The 20,873-nt window shown below is 31.0% G+C and overlaps 2 protein-coding genes across 3 annotated transcripts; one reads left to right on the top strand and one right to left on the bottom strand.

Annotated features, from left to right (window-relative positions):
• Window positions 1–218: 218 nt before the first annotated feature.
• LOC143078343 (schlafen-like protein 2) lies at window positions 219–7,678 on the bottom strand. Of its 2 annotated transcripts, none has more exons than XM_076253229.1 (8): window positions 7,531–7,678; window positions 4,080–4,260; window positions 3,698–3,797; window positions 3,351–3,499; window positions 2,764–2,869; window positions 1,964–2,128; window positions 1,286–1,356; window positions 219–596 (listed from the first exon to the last, which is right to left on the bottom strand). In XM_076253229.1, the coding sequence occupies exons 2-8, from the start codon at window positions 4,250–4,252 to the stop codon at window positions 527–529; spliced, it is 834 nt and encodes a 277-aa protein (XP_076109344.1). In that variant the 5' UTR covers window positions 4,253–4,260; window positions 7,531–7,678; the 3' UTR covers window positions 219–526. The 2 variants fall into 2 exon arrangements, with proteins under 2 accessions (XP_076109344.1, XP_076109345.1); XM_076253230.1 differs by having other exon boundaries at window positions 7,587–7,611.
• A 34-nt stretch (window positions 7,679–7,712) lies between these two features.
• Window positions 7,713–18,980, top strand: LOC143080441 (solute carrier family 35 member C2-like). Its single transcript, XM_076256288.1, has 10 exons — window positions 7,713–7,829; window positions 9,196–9,386; window positions 11,084–11,234; window positions 11,868–11,931; window positions 12,455–12,527; window positions 13,166–13,334; window positions 13,883–13,966; window positions 14,869–15,044; window positions 15,766–15,889; window positions 16,832–18,980. The coding sequence occupies exons 2-10, from the start codon at window positions 9,201–9,203 to the stop codon at window positions 16,945–16,947; spliced, it is 1,143 nt and encodes a 380-aa protein (XP_076112403.1). The 5' UTR covers window positions 7,713–7,829; window positions 9,196–9,200; the 3' UTR covers window positions 16,948–18,980.
• The last annotated feature ends 1,893 nt before the right edge of the window (window positions 18,981–20,873 follow it).

A 20,873-nucleotide genomic window follows, 5' to 3' on the forward strand; every position in this document is an offset into this window, starting at 1 on the left:
TTTCTACTGTGAAGTACTGTAATTGCTACTAGATGCTGGATTTATGTTATTTTATATTCAGGACAGGGTCTAGTTTACAGTTACATAATTTTAGGATAGACATATAAGTCTTTAAATAACTAATTCATACAACTAAAAACATCAAATACATTAGTTTTATTGTTCATCATATTTTCTTTCATATATTTCTTGTCATAAAATTCATCCTTTCTTTTTACAAGATAGTTCATTCAGCATTAATATATATATTTAGTTCATATACCATACATAAGATAACAAAATTAGAACGTTGTTGGTCGCAAAATAAATTGCTGTATAAAAACTCTCATCCATTATCAATGTAGCGTGTGAATTATCTCCAAGCGTTTTGTAAGTAGCATAAAACAATCTCAATCAACAATTTGTAATGTCCTTTGAATTCATTCCTCGGAGTCCGTGTCCTTTATTCTGCTGGTATGAGAACTTTAGACGACACTACCTGACTTCTCACAATCTATGGTAGAAAAACACCTCCTGTCAATGTCTATCAATTGTAGTTGTTGCCATGATATGTCTCCTTACATAGCTCCTCTTTTGCTATTATTTCTCTTTTAAGCCTACAATAAGTTGATATATGGAATAATTTCAATAAGTCATTCCTCTTAAGACTAAAAACAAACATGTTTAAATCAATGTTGGAGATTTGTCTCATTGACAATCATATCACATCTTCTTATTTATATAAATGATACAAATATCCTCTTTTGACACATGGTATATTAGTATGCCTGACCTCTGACATGTTTTAATATCTTGATTTCTGATTGTAGTTAGAAAACAGAAGTTATGTACTTAGTAGGTATCTGACAGATACGAAAAGTGCTCACACATTACAACTCATTATTCTCTAACTGATGATCAAATATGAAGTCAAGCTAAAAGTACTGGAAAATATGTTAGTTACATTTTGAAAGTTTCAAGGAATTAATAAACTGGAAGGTGTGTGAGAAATAAAAAAAATGCAACTATTATAATTACAACTTCTCACTGATCAAAATTGAAATTATTCTGAGAAGGAGTGTAGAAGAAGAGTGTGATGAAATTTGTTTTGATATTGGAAAATTTAAAGTATTGGCTTACAGGAAGAAGTGTTTGGGAGCTAAAATAACACAGTACAATTCATCACTTTCAAGCTAATGAACCAATATTTAGTAATTCTGTTCAGTAGTACCACAGAATAGTGTAATGAAAATATTTGTTGGAGAACAGAAAAAAAACAAAAGGAAAGAGAATGTGATAAATTTACCTGTTAACTTCTTCCTCCAAAGATTCTCTGGCTTCCTGTCTGGTTAACTCACATATCTCTGACATAGAGTACTAAAATAAATTAAAAGTAAAAATATTATTGTAAACTCACATATTTCTGACATTGAATACTTAAATAAATTAAAAGTTATAATAAGATACAAACTATGTGGTCATGAGCCATGTCATAAGATTAAAATTTGGTACACAAAATAAAAAACATGAAGTAGTTAGTGGCCATAAAATTTATTTCAAAAGGCATACAATCTTGCATGGTATCCCAAATTATTTTTTTTACATTTAAAGAAATCTTGGATATATGGTCATTTATAATATATAATATCATTGAATATCAATTTCATAAACATTATTGTTATTTGAATTTGTTATTTCAAAAGTTTACTCTACTAAAAATATACTCTTCATACTTAAGTACAATGTAAAAAGTAGCAACAAAAATTTCAATTGAGTAAAAATGAAAGTGGGGTCCCCTTATCTATAGGAGCCAAGTTTGGATGCATTTTTATCAGATCTATCAGCATAATATACTTTTGTGGGAAAACCTTCAATTACTTTTACTTGTCTTTGAAACTGTTGCTGAAAGATACAGATTCTAGTCATAATAGTGGCATACCAGGTTATCAAAGGCATAGCATATGTCATTGAAGCCCTATCTTACCTTTACTAAGCTTGCCTGCCTTCTGAAGTACACTGAACCTTCCTCATCTTCGTGTAGTGGATGGAGATTTATCAATGATCCACATCCACTGTCCTGATTCCGTGGATCTTTGCTGTTCCACGGTAAGATGTCTATCTCAATAACATAATCTTGTGTCATTACACCCTGCATAATAGAATCAATAATAAAAAGTATGTTTAAAGATTATTATAAAAGGCACAAATGTAATGTAACATAAACAGTTGGTGAACATTTTCTACGGTCATGAGCTTGTCTTTCATAAAAGATGTAATAGGATTGATATCTAGATGCCTCAAACAAACCAAAACTTTCAGAATTGCTATTTGCCTATCATCTAAGAAAACCCTTTTTGGAGAAGAACAAACATAAAGCACAGTCATCTCATCTATACTCAGATTCAACATATCAGAAAGTATTCACTTGTTACTGTCCAAAATAATCAAGCAATATTTACACACGTCTCTAACATCAGATGTATTTGCCACTGGACATTGATTATCTATCAATCAATAAACCTACCTTACATAGTTTTACTCAACCTATAACTCCTGTGGGTAAACACAAATATGAAGAGCTAATATAAATGATCAAAATACTTTTAATTCATTTACTTTTATTAATAACCCTCACGAACATGTTATTCCATCTTGTTTTCTTTTTGTTTGCCTTTTTTGTTGTTTATCTAATTTGTAATAAGTAAAAATGAATAAACAATGATAAACTATTGATGTGTCTTTCAAATGTCCATCCTATTTAATCGAATTTTTATAAAAACTTACACAATTAAACTGAGCTACACCATCTTTATCACACCAACAATATCTATGACTTCTGAAAATATGTGGCTTCATCCTCTCTGTCATGTCTGTCTCGTCAAGGTTATCACTTAAAATTTATGGAACGATACATTTATTTCTCTTAATTGTAATCACAGTGACAAAGTCATTATATTCCTACTAGTTTTATTTTTACATTTTACACAAACAATACATATATATTTTCTTTTCTGTGTCAATATTTATACTACATGTACATGTAAATATTACAATTATAATTCTGGCAACTTATTTTAAAGACACAAATGAATTTAAGGTATGCAAAGGTGTATATTAAAGTCAGAAAAAGTTAAGAGAACTAGAACAGATTAACTATAGCTTATAATGTCATAAATGTATGAGATTTAGAATAATAATAGGTAAAAATATTACTTATGGACTACTAATTTGCATGGATTTTTCTGGATTAAAATGAACCACCAATAAAAAATTTAATAAATGCCCAAATGAGTTAAATATCAAACTTTTGTGGATGGCTGTACAGTGAGATGTATTACTGTTAAGGTCTTTATCATTTGGTAACACATTACCTTCCATCATAAGAACACTGCTTGATAATTTCCTCCTCAGAACATTTTGGGTCTACAACAGGAACAAACTTTATTCTATAACGATGTTTCTTTACTGGAGGCTTGTACCGGGACATCAAATCATCAAGGCTACCCATCACATGATCTTGCTGAAAGTATCATTATCAGAAAATTATTGTTCAGAAAATTATTGTCAAAAGAATTACCAGGAACATAAAGCAGTATGAACTGAGATATTGATAAAGCATGTGAACCCTGGTACTGGTAATCACTATAAAAATATATATACAAACAATGTAATTACCTCTTTCAATTTTACAGCTAAGGTCCAAAATAATAAAACTTACTTGATAAGTTGTAAGCTGCAGACCTCTAACCATTCCACTGTCCACAATTCCCAGGTAAACTTTTCCACCTTTACCTGTGTTTAACATAGCATTCAATGCCCTACAAATACAACATTTTATTGAAGTATTTTATTTAAGGAATGACTAATATTTTTTTTGTTTATGAAGAAATAACATAAAAAATTTGGTGCACACTGAATAATGCGCATAACTTTTTTTGGGACAAAGCTGAGAAATGTATAATATCTTAACAGATATAATAGAACTTTGGTCTTTAAATAAGAGTGAGACTTCCAAAATCATGCCATGGAAAAATATGGTATGTACATGCAAAATGTCATGAATCTTCAAGTTCTGTGGATGGTTAATACAAAAAACAAACCTAGAAACAGCCCTTCTTGATGCCTTTTCCTTGGTGGATTCCTGTGTCCAGGGAGGTAACTCTTCAACTGCCAAGTTTCTGTGACCTTTAAACTCATTAAACATATCTTCTTCAAATGGTACTTCTGAATTTCTTATGTAATAGTGATGAACTTTCAACTTTGTACCAGCCATCTTGAATTCTGTAATGTTACATGTATGTAAAAAAAAAATAGACTGAAAATATTTTATGTTCAAGATGTTCTGAAATATTTTGCAACATATCAAGCATATTTGTTTACACTTTTTACGTAATAGTTCATACAATAGAAGTATTCAATATTTTTTGTTTATCATTTAAATGTTTATTGGTAAAGATGAGGCAAACTTTACTCATGTCAGTTTATCACTCTTGTCACCTACATTTTTGGACATTAGATATAAATGTACTTATTTTTTTTACATAAATAAGGCCGTTAGTTTTCTCGTTTGAATTGTTTTACAGTGTCTTATCGGGGCCTTTTATAGCTGACTATGCGATATGGGCTTTGTTCATTGTTGAAGGCTGTACGGTGACCTATAGTTGATAATGTCTGTGTCATTTTGGTCTTTTGTGGATAGTTGTCTCATTGGCAATCATACCACATCTTCTTTTTTATATTGTCAAGTTGAGCCACTGGTGCAAGGTTCCTATAGACTTTTTATATGTCGTCTACATGCACAAGACAGATGACTTGTATACATAATGTAGGTGACCAGAGTGATAGACTGACATGAGTTATCTATTTTTATTACCATTAGCATAAAATTGGTAAAAATTTTACCGTGATTCGTCAAAATGTCCTTCTCATGATACGTCAAGAGTCTCAATTAATTATTGTTAGTGTCATTTTTGGAAAAGATTTTAAGTGAGGTTCAAAAATAGGCGACTTTTTTATCCTCTAACAATGTCTAAAAGAATGTGTACATTTGATCGTCATGCACCAAAAATTACCATTAACGTCATTTGGCAATAATTTTTACCGTTTTTTTTCATTAAGATACAAAATTTACCTAAATTCATGTGCCATTACTACCTAGTTTTAATAAATATAGCGTACATTGCAGTCTTCAATGTATACAATAATGGAATGTAACCATGGCAAAGACACATTACAGCTTTTACATTAATGCTAGCAAGACAAATCTTTGTTTGGCTTGCTTGCTTTGTTTGTATCAATGTTTGCTCAATCATGGCAATTAAGATAGGCGGGGCTTCAGCTTGTATACACCATACTTAAATTTTATGTTATGTTTGAGGTTAAGGACACTAAATTTTAAAACATCACGACAAATATTCTCACATGTTTCCTTACCTGTAAATATACAATACAGGCAGGATTCTATATCGTCAAAATCATCTCCCCATTACACCAGTTCATTTTCACAATTGTAGAAATGGAAGCAAAAAATTTATTTTTTTCGAAGATATGCATTTTCATCATCCAATTTAAAAGTTAGTAAAAAAAATAGCTATTCGAACACACCTACTCTGATTTTGTGATTCATTAGATAGGTATTTTATTTGACCCATATACATGTATTTCATCTTTTAGTACTGGGATTTTTTTATGTTATAAAGTCAACCCATAGCTTTGCTATATAAAAAAGATAGAATATGAAGCAATATGATGTATCAAATACTCTTGATTTGTACGTTTTCAAGACAAAATGCTCATCTAAAACACACCCTAACATAAAAAGGTGCACTCGATTTTCTCTTTTCGATACCCACTTTTTGGATTTTTTTCTTGAGTCACATAAAGGAAGGGTAGACACGGAAATAACTGAACTTATATATTGATTATTGTTCTCAGTCCGTGGTAATTTTTTTAAAAAGGGAGGTTATGCATTTTCTTTATCCAACTTGATAGATACCCATATCGTCGAGTTAATATTTAATTGTTCTGCTTAACAATGCAATAGATAAATTGAAAACTTATGCAAATGGTTTTTTTTTTAAATAAAACACTTCGTATTTGAGAAGAAAATTGTTATTTTTTTAGTTTTATTAGTTTTCGCCTGAATATTTGGTCAATGAAAGAAAAATATAAGCCCCGCCTATCTTAATTGCCATGCTTGAGCAAACATTGATACAAACAAAGCAAGCAAGCAAAACAAAGGTTTGTCTTACTAGCAATAATGTAAAAGCTTTAACATTATTGTTACATTCAAATTTAATCAGTTCCTTAACCAACCCAGCATTCAAGCAACTATTCTCCAATGTAACAATATTTTGTTCATCATTTTTTACATTTCCATTAAACCGTAGGCAGTACATGATATTACTTTCATGAGAAGGGACACAGGCACTAGTTTCGAAGGTCGACTATCCATTTATGAACAAGTGGTAGTGCCAGTATCCGGTCGTTCCGGCCCCAAACAGATCCGGCCCAAAGTCAATCCGGCCCAAAGTCGATCCGGCCCAAGTCGATCCGGCCCACGTCGATCCGGCCCCATAATAAATATGAAATAACTATATTGATTTTGGAGGAATTTGTGACACATTTTAACAGTTTAAATGGAATTTGCAAAAAGTGTCCGATGATGGATGACAAAATTAACAGGTAAGTGAAGTATTGGAGTACCAGTTAAAGAACTATTTTAAATCGATAGGAAAATGAGTGTTATTGTTGACTGAATTGCAGGTTCAACATATTTTGAAATATGAAGTTATTTTCTGTGATAACTTTAACTTTGAATGTCATGGCGATTTTATTTTTTGTTAGTTCATACACAGAATATCTAAATAAATATTTACAGTCCACTGAAACCTATAAAATTTAACTATCATAATGACTTGATTAATCAAATCATTAGTCTATAACTGGTTTGTTTATTCAACAATTGTCTGATGATTGTGAACTAAGGTGATGCCACTTGTAATCACTTAATTAAATCAAATCCTGATTAATTAAAGTTATGTAATCAACAAGGTCTTTATAGATTGATCTTCTGGTTCAGGTTGGTGTATATAATAATAATAAATTGTATTTTTTTCAGGTTACATCACAGGCTTCTATAACACTTGTTTTTGTTTTTTGTTTTTTTTTGTTGTAATATCAACAAGGTCTTTATAGTTTGATATTTTGTTTGGTGTATATAATAATACCTTTTACATTATAATAAAAATCATAAACATTTATGAATTACATTAATATATATCTTTATTTTCATTCCTTATAAAAATATTTTTTATTGGGGCCGGATCGACCCGAAAGCGCAGTGCCTGCGAGAACGGGATGTGAAAAAAATAGTTCTGTTCAATTGAAAATTAGAATAATGTTTATTCAACATTAAAATTTTAAAAAAATCCTGTTTCAAACTTTCAGTGTTTATTCTATTTGAACATTGTTGAAGTTGAAAACAAGTTTTTCTCACACAAAAATTATATATGTCCCTCTCCACAGCTTTCATGAGGCTATCATATCAACCTGTTTTAACCAGTTCTTAATTCGTTTCTCATGAAGACGACCTTTGAAATGCATACCATGAGATATAATGCTGCAGAGTAGATTTGTGGAAAAGTCAGAATAGCATAAAATAATGACAAAAAAAAAGTCTGGGAAACTAAAACCGGAAGTCGCTGAGCCGGTCTAAATTCTAACCCAATACCGGATATTGAAATGTGGCAAAAATGTAAACAAAATCTCCTATGTAACATGTCTAATATTGCAGGATACAGCAAAGACTCCTTGACCCGCGTAGAAATGAAAAACTACTGAAATAGCATGTATGAATAAGTAAAAACTGTTGGATTGTGATAGACTGATGCATTATATTTACGAATCAATTCCAGCTGTCCATTCTATGCATATACATGTACAGTTTTAAAATTATGTATAATTTTGATGGATATGTAACAGTATAAATTATACTGTTATATATCCAATAGATTAAAATTTTTAGTCTTGTAACCTCCTTTTATCAATAGTCATTTAAGGTTCATCTGTTTCTGCTTTGGAAATGTTGGAAGAGGGTGGTAATTTATAATATCCTTTACCTCAGGCGTCAAATGGTCATTTTCAGCTACCGTAGTGTCAAATTGGTTAAAATTTTACAGTCATTTGTCAAAATATCCTTATCATGATTTTTCAGAGGTCTCAAATAGTTATCGTTACCATCATTTTTGGAAAAAAATATAATGTGATTCGTCAAAATCAGTCGATTTTTTTATCGTCCAAAAGAAAGCGTACATTTTATAGTCATGCACCAAAAATTACTGTTAACATCATTTGGCAACAATTTTTACTGTTATTCGTCATGAAGGTACTCCCATTACCTTCCTCTTGAAATGGTAGTTACATAGAGGACATTGTTGTCTGTTTTGTCTTGTAGTCATGATTAAACACTAATAATAATAAAGAGTTATTATTCTGCACTTACATGGGCACTGTGATTAGTGCAATAAAGTTATTTATTTGCAGAATCCATCAACTGTCATGACTGTGATACTTTGGGGTAGACAGTACAATTAATTGCAGCTTAGGCCATTTATCTATTTAGTGCTGTTAGTTAAGGTTCGTAATTGGGGTACATTCTTGACGATTAATGGTAAAAAGTCATGGTAATTTTAAACCTTCATTAAGACAAAACGTACAGTTTTTACGTGTTTTACGGGACAAGTAAAAAATTTATTGATTTTATTGAATCCTGTAACATATAAATTCTTTCCAAAAATAAACGGTAAAGGATAATTATTTGAAACCTCTCAGCAATTGTAGGCCACCATATGCCATTGGGCAATGAGAAAAATCAATACCTTATAGGCGGCTATATACATGAGAAACAATCAGCATAATTAAAAACAAAAAAGTTAGCAACAAAATTATGATGAACATGAACCAATTATTCTACAGGTTTAAAGTTTATGTATTAATTTACCAAGACCATACACATATGATCAGACCATATGAGTTTATACGCATACGTGTATGGTTCAAATAATCGTATGGTCCAGAACATACAATGTATATGCAGAATGCACAGAAGTATAAATTATAAACTGTAAGCTTTTTGAATGATATATATATATGAATCTATTATATTTATGTAATTTAACATCATTGTATTTAATGATATCATTCTTTATTTTGTAGACACCATGGGAAAGAAAAGGAGGCCCCCTATGAGAGTCCTAGAGGATGTAGTCGAACCTAGAGCTAAAATTGTAAAAACTTCGCTGTGTTCCTGTACATTTATAAAACTAGCTTTAAAAACATTATGTTTAGTTATATTTTATTACACATTTTCCATTGGATTGACATTCTACAACCAGAGATTTATTCATGTAAGTTCTTTTAAAAAACAACACTCTATACAGAACCTTTAACAAACATGACAAATATCCTTAAAATACTAGGTGTATTCTGGCATTTGACTTGGAGTTACAGTCATGACAGTTGCTGATGGAAAAATATGATTTATATTAACATGTTTACCTGGCATAGCCTTTTATCGTGTTTATGTAAATTTTTCATTTCCTATCGTTAATTATCCGTTTTTAGATGGTGACGTTCCCTTGTCACCATCTTATGGTGTTTATATATCTCAACTTGTACGATTCGCTCGTGTATGTAACAATGTCTTAGATTTTAACGAGAGAAATTTATGTATTACTGAAAAATTATTACACCAGGGTTTTCGATATCACAAACTAGTCAAAACATTTACTAAATTTTATCATTGGTATAAAGACATCATTCGTAAATATAGCTCAACATGCAGACTTCTAATACGTTCAGGTATTTCACATCCAATTTTTTATGGTAATATTCTTTATAAAGCACAAAGGTGTCAGTATTCACCTCAGAAACTTACAAAACCTTTGAATAGACTTATTAAGAAGGGATATAATTACGATACTGTTGTCAAGTCATTAAAGATTGCATATTTTGGCGTTAATATTGAGTCACTGATAAGGTCTTTGCATCGGAACTAAACACATTTATTCTAAAAACAGTTGTTGGCATGACACAGGTTATGTTCTTTTCATATATATGTTATGGTGGTATGATACTGAACCCCTAACGGGACGGATTGTGCCTGATGTTCATATGATGAAATCATAATCTTTCAGTCAGTTTAATTGAAGTCTGGAGCTGGCATGTCAGTTAACTGCTAGTAGTCTGTTGTTATTTATGTATTATTGTCATTTTGTTTATTTTCTTTGGTTACATCTTCTGACATCAGACTCGGATTTCTCTTGAACTGAATTTTAATGTGCGTATTGTTATGCGTTTACTTTACTACATTGGTTAGAGGTATAGGGGGAGGGTTGAGATCTCACAAACATGTTTAACCCCGCCGCATTTTTGCGCCTGTCCCAAGTCAGGAGCCTCTGGCCTTTGTTAGTCTTGTATTATTTTAATTTTAGTTTCTTGTGTACAATTTGGAAATTAGTATGGCGTTCATTATCACCGGACTAGTATATATTTGTTTAGGGGCCAGCTGAAGGACGCCTCCGGGTGCGGGAATTTCTCGCTACATTGAAGACCTGTTGGTGACCCTCTGCTGTTGTTTTTTTATTTGGTCGGGTTGTTGTCTCTTTGACACATTCCCCACTTCCATTCTCAATTTTATATAATGTGTGTCGAAGAAAAAGAGAACCACAAGTTAAAAAAGATATTTTTTTAAAAGGATAAAGTCAAAGGTGATCTGTTATTGATAGCCCTTTGATATCTTGGAGGCAGAGAGAATATTTTTTTATATAAAAATTCACAATATTTGCGAGAATATATGATGCAGGGAATGTATTAAAAGTTGCCTTCTCATTTATATCAGTAAAAAATGATATTGCAACTCACACTTGATCTTTTTCAATACATATACTAGTATGCAGACAACATGATAATCTGTAGATATTCTTAGGCACATGAAATTTGGCTCTGTTTATTCCTACAAATTTTTATACTCAAGATATTTTATGGTAAAAAATGTAATTATTTGATCTTCATGTATTATATGCTTGTAAAATGTATATTTCAGCATTTCAAAATTCCATTATCGTTAACAATGGCCCATCTAGTCATCAAATTCATACTGGCAGGATTATGTAGATGTTTAATACAAATGTGTACCAGTAAAGAGAGAGTCACTTTACCTTGGGACATGAATGTCAAGAAAGTTGCTCCTACAGGTATTCATCACATTTTCAAAATTTATTCATCTCAATCTGCATTCAAAATGTATATATAATTGTTTTAGAAAAAGATTTCAAATTTCTAAGTTACAGAACTTTGTTTGAAAATAATATTCCTGAAAGAAAGGGAAAAAAAGTTGTTGATACACAAGTTCCATATATTCCCCCTATCTTGGAACACCACCCTGAGGTATAGTATAAAGAGAAACATATCACACACTGTATATACCTATTAAGAAAACTTTGTTTCTGGTTGTATATGTTTAATACAGTAGTAAAATTTCACTTAGCATGGCTGAACACCAGATATTGTTGTTGATCCAAATAGATTGTTCACGGCTAAAGTAGTATAAATGGTAGAAATTCAGTAAGCAGTTTGTTGGTGTAGGCTTACAGCATTTAATTAATGTACATGAATGCACAATCGAGTTAATGATAGCCCTCCTTTGTTACTTAAAATTCCATTTAGGCAATGTATAACTTGTCATAAAAAATGAAACATTCAACTGCAAGACCCCATACAGAAACAATTCATGATTTGAAAATATTATAAATAAGTTGTTGTATGTTTGTTTATTGATACCAGTATATATATATTTCGTTTGATAACAGGGTTTTTGTATTTTACAGGTATTGCCAGTATTTTGGATATAGCATTATCAAATTGGAGTTTTGAGTTTATAACTGTATCATTGTAAGTATACATCTCCAATTAAGTTGAGCACTTAATATTAGGATAAGCAACTGAAAGAGAATCATTATGCATTGCCATATATATAAAATGATATGTTGCATTGAACTTAATAGAAGTAATATAACTCACATACATTCTAAAATGAAGACATGGCAAGTTTACAAATGCCAGTCAGTAGTAGTATGGACACTGAGAAACATCAGCAATGTCAGAAAAGAAAACTAGGCAAATATATACTCATGGGATTTGAGGTCGTCATTTATATGCCTAGTGAAAACCTAACTAAAAAAATATCTTTAGTTTTGTGAACATGTTTTAAATATCAGAATTCTAAAAGACTATGTTTTAATCAATTATAGTAAATGTTAATTGTAATATGATTTTTTTTCTGATGGGTAAAAGCTTTTTTAAGTATAAATTATTTAAAGTAAGTAAAACATCAGATTTGAGTAGAAATAGATAGAAACAAATGATTTTATGACTTTTATGTATATACAGATAATTTATGCATATTTATTTATAGATATACAATGACCAAGTCAACAGCTGTAGTATTTATACTAGGATTTTCTTTGTGTTTTAGACTAGAAAAACCAGTAGGTACTTGTATTCATTAGGTAAATCTTTTTGTGAAATGATTTTCATGTGGCCTGTTATAAGATAGCAGCATATACTAATTCTTTGCTGAATAATAACTTTTATGAGTTTGTTTACATTTTGATACACAATATGTGGTCCTTGAGAGGTCTTATTCGTTTCTCATTGATTCAATTTTACCAAGTTTATCTTCATTTTTTACTGTAATTTGAAACACATATAACCTACACCAATTTCTTATGGAATCATATAATATAAGAACAGTTTATTGATCTTTTAGACAAAATGCTGTCAAAGAAAGAAAACAGGTCAGGATAAATCCAAGTATCTTAAAATCTCTGTGAATGCAATCTGTAATGAGCTGTTATACTATGAAATCTCCTGAATCACTAAAGATGTTGGCATGTTTAGATGTTTATAACAAAAGAACACAGAAAAAAATTACAATTGAATCTCTTAATCTAGTTTACAGTTAACCCCGTTGTGCTTCAACACCAGATGTTAATCATTTGTATTTAGCCTCAATTATCACTAAAACAAATGTTACATAATGTAAAACAAATTATTTCAATGACAGTACCATGTCAGCCTGTAATACTTGTGGACATAAACAAATGTATATTTTGTTCTTTTTCAGAGATGGTCGTTAATATTTGTAGTATTATTTATAGCTGGTGGTCTGTTTATGTTCACTTTCCAATCAACACAATTTCAACTAGAGGGGTTCCTAATGGTTTTTGCTGCCTCCATTTTGTCTGGTCTCAGATGGACATTGGCACAAATAGTCACACAAAAACACGAAATAGGTAACAGACATTTCAATATAAGGTTTATTCAAACACTTCATTGGCTAATCACACATAGAAAAAGACAAAAAAATATCTACATTGACAACATTAATAAGTATTCTCTTTCCTGATTTAAGTTAAAAGTTAAAAAAAAAAAAAAAAAAAAAAGTCTTTCATTATATGTACAACTTGATTATAGTTTTCTATGACTTGATGAAAGACATGAGTATTTTTGAGGTATGAATGGCAAAGAGGCTACAGTTCATCAAAATCCAAACAATGTGTATTTATGCAACCATAAGCCACCAACAATGAGCAAAACCAATACTGCACAGCCAGCCACAACTAGTTTACTACAGGCCTCAAACCTGGGACATGCACCCAAAAATGCAGGCTAGTGAGTATCCATCCCTGTCTTTACCTGCACATGTTATTTTTAGCATCAATATTACACATAAAGGTTCAAAACTGTATTGGTTTAATAAATTTATTGTTTAAAGTAGTTCTAGGGATATGAGTTTTCAACTATAAGAATGTTTATATATATGATTGTACTATATTTTTAGGTTTAAGCAATCCATTAGACATGATGTTCCATATACAGCCATGGATGATTGTTGGCTTGTTACCTTTATCTATAGCATTTGAAGGTTTGTGTTTTGATGTTGGAATTTGATTGTATTTTAGAATGTTCATTGTCATTTTTATAAAATTCTACATTATGAACTCCAATATATGACAATATAATGTCTTGCCATAAAACATCCAGAGAAAGTTCTTTGATTAGTTTACTTTTTATGCCCCACCTACGATAGTAGAGGGGCATTATGTTTCTGGTCTGTGCATCCGTCCGTCTGTTAGTCCGTCCGTTCGTTCCTCTGTTTGTTTGTCCGTCTGTTCCACTTCAGGTTAAAGTTTTTGGTCAAGGTAGTTTTTGATGAAGCTCAAGTCCAATCTACTTGAAACTTTTTACACATGTTCCTTATGTGTTCCTTATGATATGATCTTTTTAATTTTAAAACCAAATTAGACTTTTGACCCCAATTTCATGGTCCACTGAACATAGAAAATGAAAGTGGGAGTTTCAGGTTAAAGTTTTTGGTCAAAGTAGTTTCTGATGAAGCTGAAATCCAATCAACTTGAAACTTATTACACATGTTTCCTATGGTATGCTCTTTCTAATTTTAATGCTAAATTAGATTTTTTACCCAATTTCATGGTCCATTGAACATGGAAAATGATAGTGCGAGTAGGGCATCTGTGTACTTTGGACACATTCTTGTTATTTTCAAATTTAGGGACATAATGTGACCTCATACTCTTTTCTTCACAACAAAAATTAAAAAAATACATATGACGTCCCAGCACTTAAATTGCACCTATTTAGCAAAAATACCAGCCGAAATCTTACAAGTTTTCTTAGAGACTATACAATTTGTATTTTTTCTGATTCAACATATGTAAACATATTTTTCTTTGTCTTCTACTTTTATTTATCCTAGCTTATGACTGTCAGGGCCTCTTGTAAATATAAACAGCTTTTGTTTTACAGGAGAGTTACTAAGTGCAAAGGCAGATTTCTTTAGGTATTCAGATGTTTCTCTTGTGCTGAGAAATGCAGGATTAGTATTACTTGGAGCAGTTTTAGCCTTTTTCCTAGAATTCAGTGAATTTTTATTGTTAGCAAACACATCAAGTTTAACGCTGTCTATAGCAGGAATATTTAAAGTAAGTGTAGATTATATCAAGTCAAGGATAAAAGTTTATGTGTATTGTAAATGATATGTATTACAGTTTACAGGGTTTCTTTTTTGCCTTTCTTAAAGAAGATAAACTTTTGAATTTGTATTCAATAAATTCTCTTGAATTTCTCTGACAGGACATGGAAAATAAATGTGACATGAATGGCATAGGCGAATCCAGGGGTAAAATTTGGTTGCTTATATTGGTATCACTGAACCATGACTTGGAGCAATAAATTGGATTCCAAGTTAAAGTTTTCATTTTCTCAAAGACATCAAATGGGGTCACAGGCATTATTACAATACAATTTACATAACAGTACAACAAAATGAAATGAATTATGAACTAGTAACATTGCCAAAATCTAGAAGAAGATGCAGTATGATTGCCAATGAGATAACTCTTCTGAAGGCAAAATAACTAGGTCACTGTATGGCCTTCAACAATGAACAAAACCCATACAGCAGAGCAAGCTTCAAAAGGCACTGAAATGAAAAATGCAAACAATTCAAAAGAGAAAATTAACTGACTGATATATTTAGAAGAACAGTAAGCGGAAAACAAACAGGCTAATTTAGTATAGAGAATATACTTAATTAACCCTGTTTATGATAATTGATGTATAGGTAATAAGAATAGCTAGTTTATTTTGGTTATTCATATTTAATGAATACACTTAACATTTTCTAATTATTTTCTTTTTCAGGAAATTTGTACATTGTATTTAGCAGCCACTGTGAATGGTGATAAAATGTCATTTTTAAATGGCCTTGGTCTTGTGGCTTGTTTAGCAGGGATCACATTACATGTTATTCTTAAAGCTGTTTATAGTAAGTACATTGTATTTAGCAGCCACTGTGAATGGTGATAAAATGACTTTTTTAAATGGCCTTGGTCTTGTGGCTTGTTTAGCAGGGATCACATTACATGTTATTCTTAAAGCTGTTTATAGTAAGTACATTGTACAGGTATAAAATAGTTTTATGTCTTTACCTAGTCCTTGTATCGGGACAATGTAATGTTCATTGTTGTTAGTTTTCATAAGTCTATTTTCTTGGAGTAGTTGATTTTTCTGTGTAACTGTCTCATATATGTGGCTTTCAATATTTTTTATACAAGATTAAAGCACACTTAATCAAAAGTAAAAAGGTTAAAAATCAATTCCGTGTAACTTCTTTTTTGAGGTTGATCAAAATTATATTGGATTTAAAAACTATAAATATTGTAGATATACAATCTTAAATCTAAACAAATGCTGATGCTGCATTTCATTTTGAATAATTAAATAATGTTATTTTTTTGCAAAACAATACACTTAAACTTACAAAATGCACTAAAAATACTTCTCTGGGCACTGTATAATGTGTGTAGAATATTTGTATTAGGGTATATGTATTTATGAATATACTTATATTTGTACAACAAATTTCTGTTATCAGAAACATATTTTAGATATACTAACAAACAACCATCAACAAATAGCAAAACTCAAATTACATATTGAATAGATATAACACTTTGTAAATTAGTGCATAAACTATGTATTCTTAGGGTTATAGTTCTGTAGTATCCACAGTACATATACAAAAGAAGATGTGGTATGATTGCCAATGAGACAACTTTCCACAAGAGACCAAATGACACAAAAATTAACAACTATATGTTAATGTACAACCTTCAACGATGAGCAAAGTCCATACCACATTGTTGGCTATAAAATATATAATTATTTTCATCTGTTGTTTTAAACTTTTATTCCATTATTGTTACAGGAAAAACAGACACTAAAGAAATGTCACATGACTTGGAAATGTTAATACGTAACGGAGAAGCTAATGTAGACTCTGATGATGAAATAGATGTTTTTAATGCACGTACAGATAGATAGCACATGATTACTGATTATTTTTATTTAATATTGTCTAAAATTATTGCAACATGGGGTGCTATATGTTGTAAATTTAGTCTCAAATTCGTAAATCTTTCCACAGTTATCAAAATTAACATGTTAAGATTACATTCTTTTTGTCATAACTGGAGTATTTGTCCACACAAGAGTTGTTTCCCTTATAACTGGAGTATTTGTCCACACAAGAGTTGTTTCCCTTATAACTGGAGTATTTGTCCACACAAGAGTTGTTTCCCTTAGGTTTCCTCAATTTCAAAAGAATTTTAAGAGATATGTCCATTATACACCCACTTTCTATAAAATAATTCACCATTTTATTTCTGGTCACACAGTTTAACCACTTGCACTTGGTTATACATAGTCATTTCTTTATTTGCTCCAAAGTAAATGCACAACTCATGAGTTATTTGAGCGTTTATGGCAAATAAAGTATTTTTTCTCATAAACAAACACATAAACTTTAACATACAGAACAACTAGCCCTTATTTTTTCATTGATTTCCCATAGTTACAGGAATTGTTTCTAACTTGATTAACTCCTGATGCCATGATATACATGTATTAGTACATGTTGTCTATTTTGTACAAACTGTTCACAAAAGGAAAACATTTGGCAATTAATTTATGTGTAAAAAATATATAATATAAACAATAAGCATGTTAAAAACTTTTTAAAATTGATCACAAAATACTTACACATGTAATGTCACAAAATTCTTTTATCAATTAAATGCAATTGTTTCCAATCTTAATTGTTGTAGGACACACAATTTGGACGAAAGCAAAACTTGCAGAGTGAAAATCTCAAATTAATTTAGTGTCTAGTTTAGTGCTCTTATGTGTCGGATAGGTTTTATATTGAAAAAAAATAATTATTGGGCTATTAGATAAAGGAGTAGGTCCAGTAAAGGCCGATTTAGGCCACAAATTTCAGGTTCATCTAACGAAAGATTTTTGGACACTTTTTAAACACTTAAGTATCGATTTCAATTCATTTGATTAGTTTTTGTGAAAGATTTTAACTGATTTAGTCATTAAAATAGTTGCGATTCAAGCTTAAATATGAAAAATCTGTCAAATATGCCAAAAAACATCACTTTTCAGATGGTTTTTGTCAAAAATGAAAGGGGCCGCATCCGTGTTCATCCTCAACCTTTATATATGTTATGTATAATCATCAAATACAACTTATATTTCAATATTATGAATGAAGACGAATGTGGCCATTTTCATTTTAGACGGAAACCATCTAAAATTTAACTAAAATGCTAAAATTGTGAAGATTTCAGTAATATAGCATGACATAATGCTGCTAGTTCCTGATATATGTGCATTGTATTGTCGAAAACAGCCCATATGTATGTAGCAGAAGCATTATACTTTCCAATAAATAGCTAAAAAATTGCATTTTCACAATTTTGTAAAACTGATATATTTTGAGGCCAAAAAGTGGTCCTACTGAACCTACTCCTTTTGTAATATACTTGTGTAAAGATGTAGTTGAAGGATTATGCATAATTCTTGTATGTTAAGGGAAGAGGCATATGATTGAATAAATGGTTAAATATTGTAGACAACATTCCACTGAATGAGTTCTAATTTTATGTGAATATGACATTGTGCAATGACAATAATTATGTATGCATCTTTGATAGGTGTTAAAAGTAACAAATATTTCATTTATTCAGCTCATTGTTTGTTACTGTAAGTTATTAATAATACTTGTACTTATATTTTCTGTTGTTCCATTGTATATTTTTGTCTTGTCTAGTCCACCTATCATGTATAAGAAAATTGTCAAGGTTGTTTATGCATGGTCTTGAAAGCCTTGCTCTTTTAGTAAAAGTTTTCTGCTATTGACATGATTGGCAGCTCTTAATCCTTATAGACCTACTTGTATCTTATACTTTCTCTATTATTGCAAAGTTGAATGTACGATAAAATAAGAGGTACACATCTGCTAGAGTTTTTTTGCATATAATAAAGTTTTGACCAACTGGTCCGAGACCGAATTGTCGTCCCTTGATTTTCGTTGTTCATAAATATAGTCCCTAGTGTTGACAGTTGGTTACTTGCCATTAATTTTTATACCCCTTCAAAATTTATTTCTCCATGTTTAATGCCTCAAACTGCAAGTTAGGAGGGGGGGGGGGGGTGAAATTACACTGTAAAAAAATTTGGGTCTAGAATTTTAAAGGAAATTAGTGATTTGGTCCAGCTGAAAAAAGGTTAAAAATTAGCACTTCGGACGCTGTCAAAAGATTTCAAGACGCCCTAAACATAAAATTGTCCATATTTTGAGTTAGAGCCCATGAACTTTTCTATAATTTTAATATAATTTGTCCCAAAAGTAGTACAACACACTGTAAAAGTTTCTTTGAGAAAGCGCAGGTGGGATTTTTTTAATTTTCATTTATGTTCTAAAAGAAATGCACTACGAAATGATTGTGGTCTCTGACCTAAGAGGTGAAATCTGTAAATATAGAATCTGTACTTTGGCAACTTCCCTAAATGATTTGATGGTGTCAATTTGTCAAATAGCATGTAACTAAAGGATTTAAACTTTTATTTTATAGAATTTCTGCAAAAATGACCAATTTTGGCATTTTATAGCTTTTTCAATATTGATGCATAAATGGCATCCTGACTTTCATCTGACAGGTTTTCATGTGTCAATATTTGTGTTTCTATGCCTTTATCTAGTTCTTTTTCTTATTTATGAACTCTGAATCTACAGAAAAGAAGATTATCTCAGACAATATGTGCAAAATGTGTTGTATAAATGACCCTTGTCTAACACCCTGTTTGGATAAAGTCAAAAGTGGGGAGCTTGGTACATAAAATTTAAAGTCCATAATAAAGACCTCACTAAATTTGTATCAAAAGCACTTTACAATGTCTATTGTACCTGTTCCATTTCACATAATATCTTTCTTTTCTTCTGTAGGATACCAAGTGGTTTAGATATAAGCCTGTTGAGAATATATTGCATGCAAGTTTTTCCCTAAAAAGGCAAAAATCTTTGTATCAGACCATACTGTTTGTAAGAAAAGTTAATTGCAAGTCTTTTTGTGCTCAGATTTGTTGTATCATGTCACATGAGTATAGAAATGATAAAAAAAGACACTAATTTTTATTGTTGAGCCTGTAACTTTTTTTGCAGAAAGCTCGACATAGGGAAAGTGATCCGGCGGCGGCTACGGCGGTGGCGTTAGCTCACTTCTTAAAAGCTTTATATTTTAGAAGGTGGAAGACCTGGATGCGTCATACTTTGTATATAGATGCTTCATGTTACGAAGTTTCCGTCAGTCACATGTCCAATGTCCTTGACCTCATTTTCATGGTTCAGTGACCACTTGAAAAAAAAGTTCAATTTTTTTGTAATGTTGAATTCTCTCTTATTATAAGTAATAGGATAACTATATTTGATATGTGTGTACCTTGCAAGGTCCTCGTGTCTGTCAGACAGTTTTCACTTGACCTCGACCTCATTTCATGGATCAGTGAACAAGGTTAAGTTTTGGTGGTCAAGTCCATATCTCAGATACTATAAGCAATAGGGCTAGTATATTCGGTGTATGGAAGGACTGTAAGGTGTACATGTCCAACTGGCAGGTGTCATCTGACCTTGACCTCATTTTCATGGTTCAGTGGTTATAGTTAAATTTTTGTGTTTTGGTCTGTTTTTCTCATACCATATGCAATAGGTCTACTATATTTGTTGTATGGAATGATTGTTAAGTGTACATGTCTAGCGGGCAGATGTCATGTGACCTTGACCTCATTTTCATGGTTCAGTGGTCAAAGTTAAGTTTTTGAGTTTTGGTCTTTTTATCTAATGCTATATACCATAGGTCAACTATATTTGGTGTATGGAAATATTTTATGATCTTTATGTCAGTCGA

The sequence above is a fragment of the Mytilus galloprovincialis genome, chromosome 6 (genome assembly GCF_965363235.1).
Source record: "Mytilus galloprovincialis chromosome 6, xbMytGall1.hap1.1, whole genome shotgun sequence".
NCBI classification, from domain to species: Eukaryota; Metazoa; Mollusca; class Bivalvia; order Mytilida; family Mytilidae; genus Mytilus; species Mytilus galloprovincialis.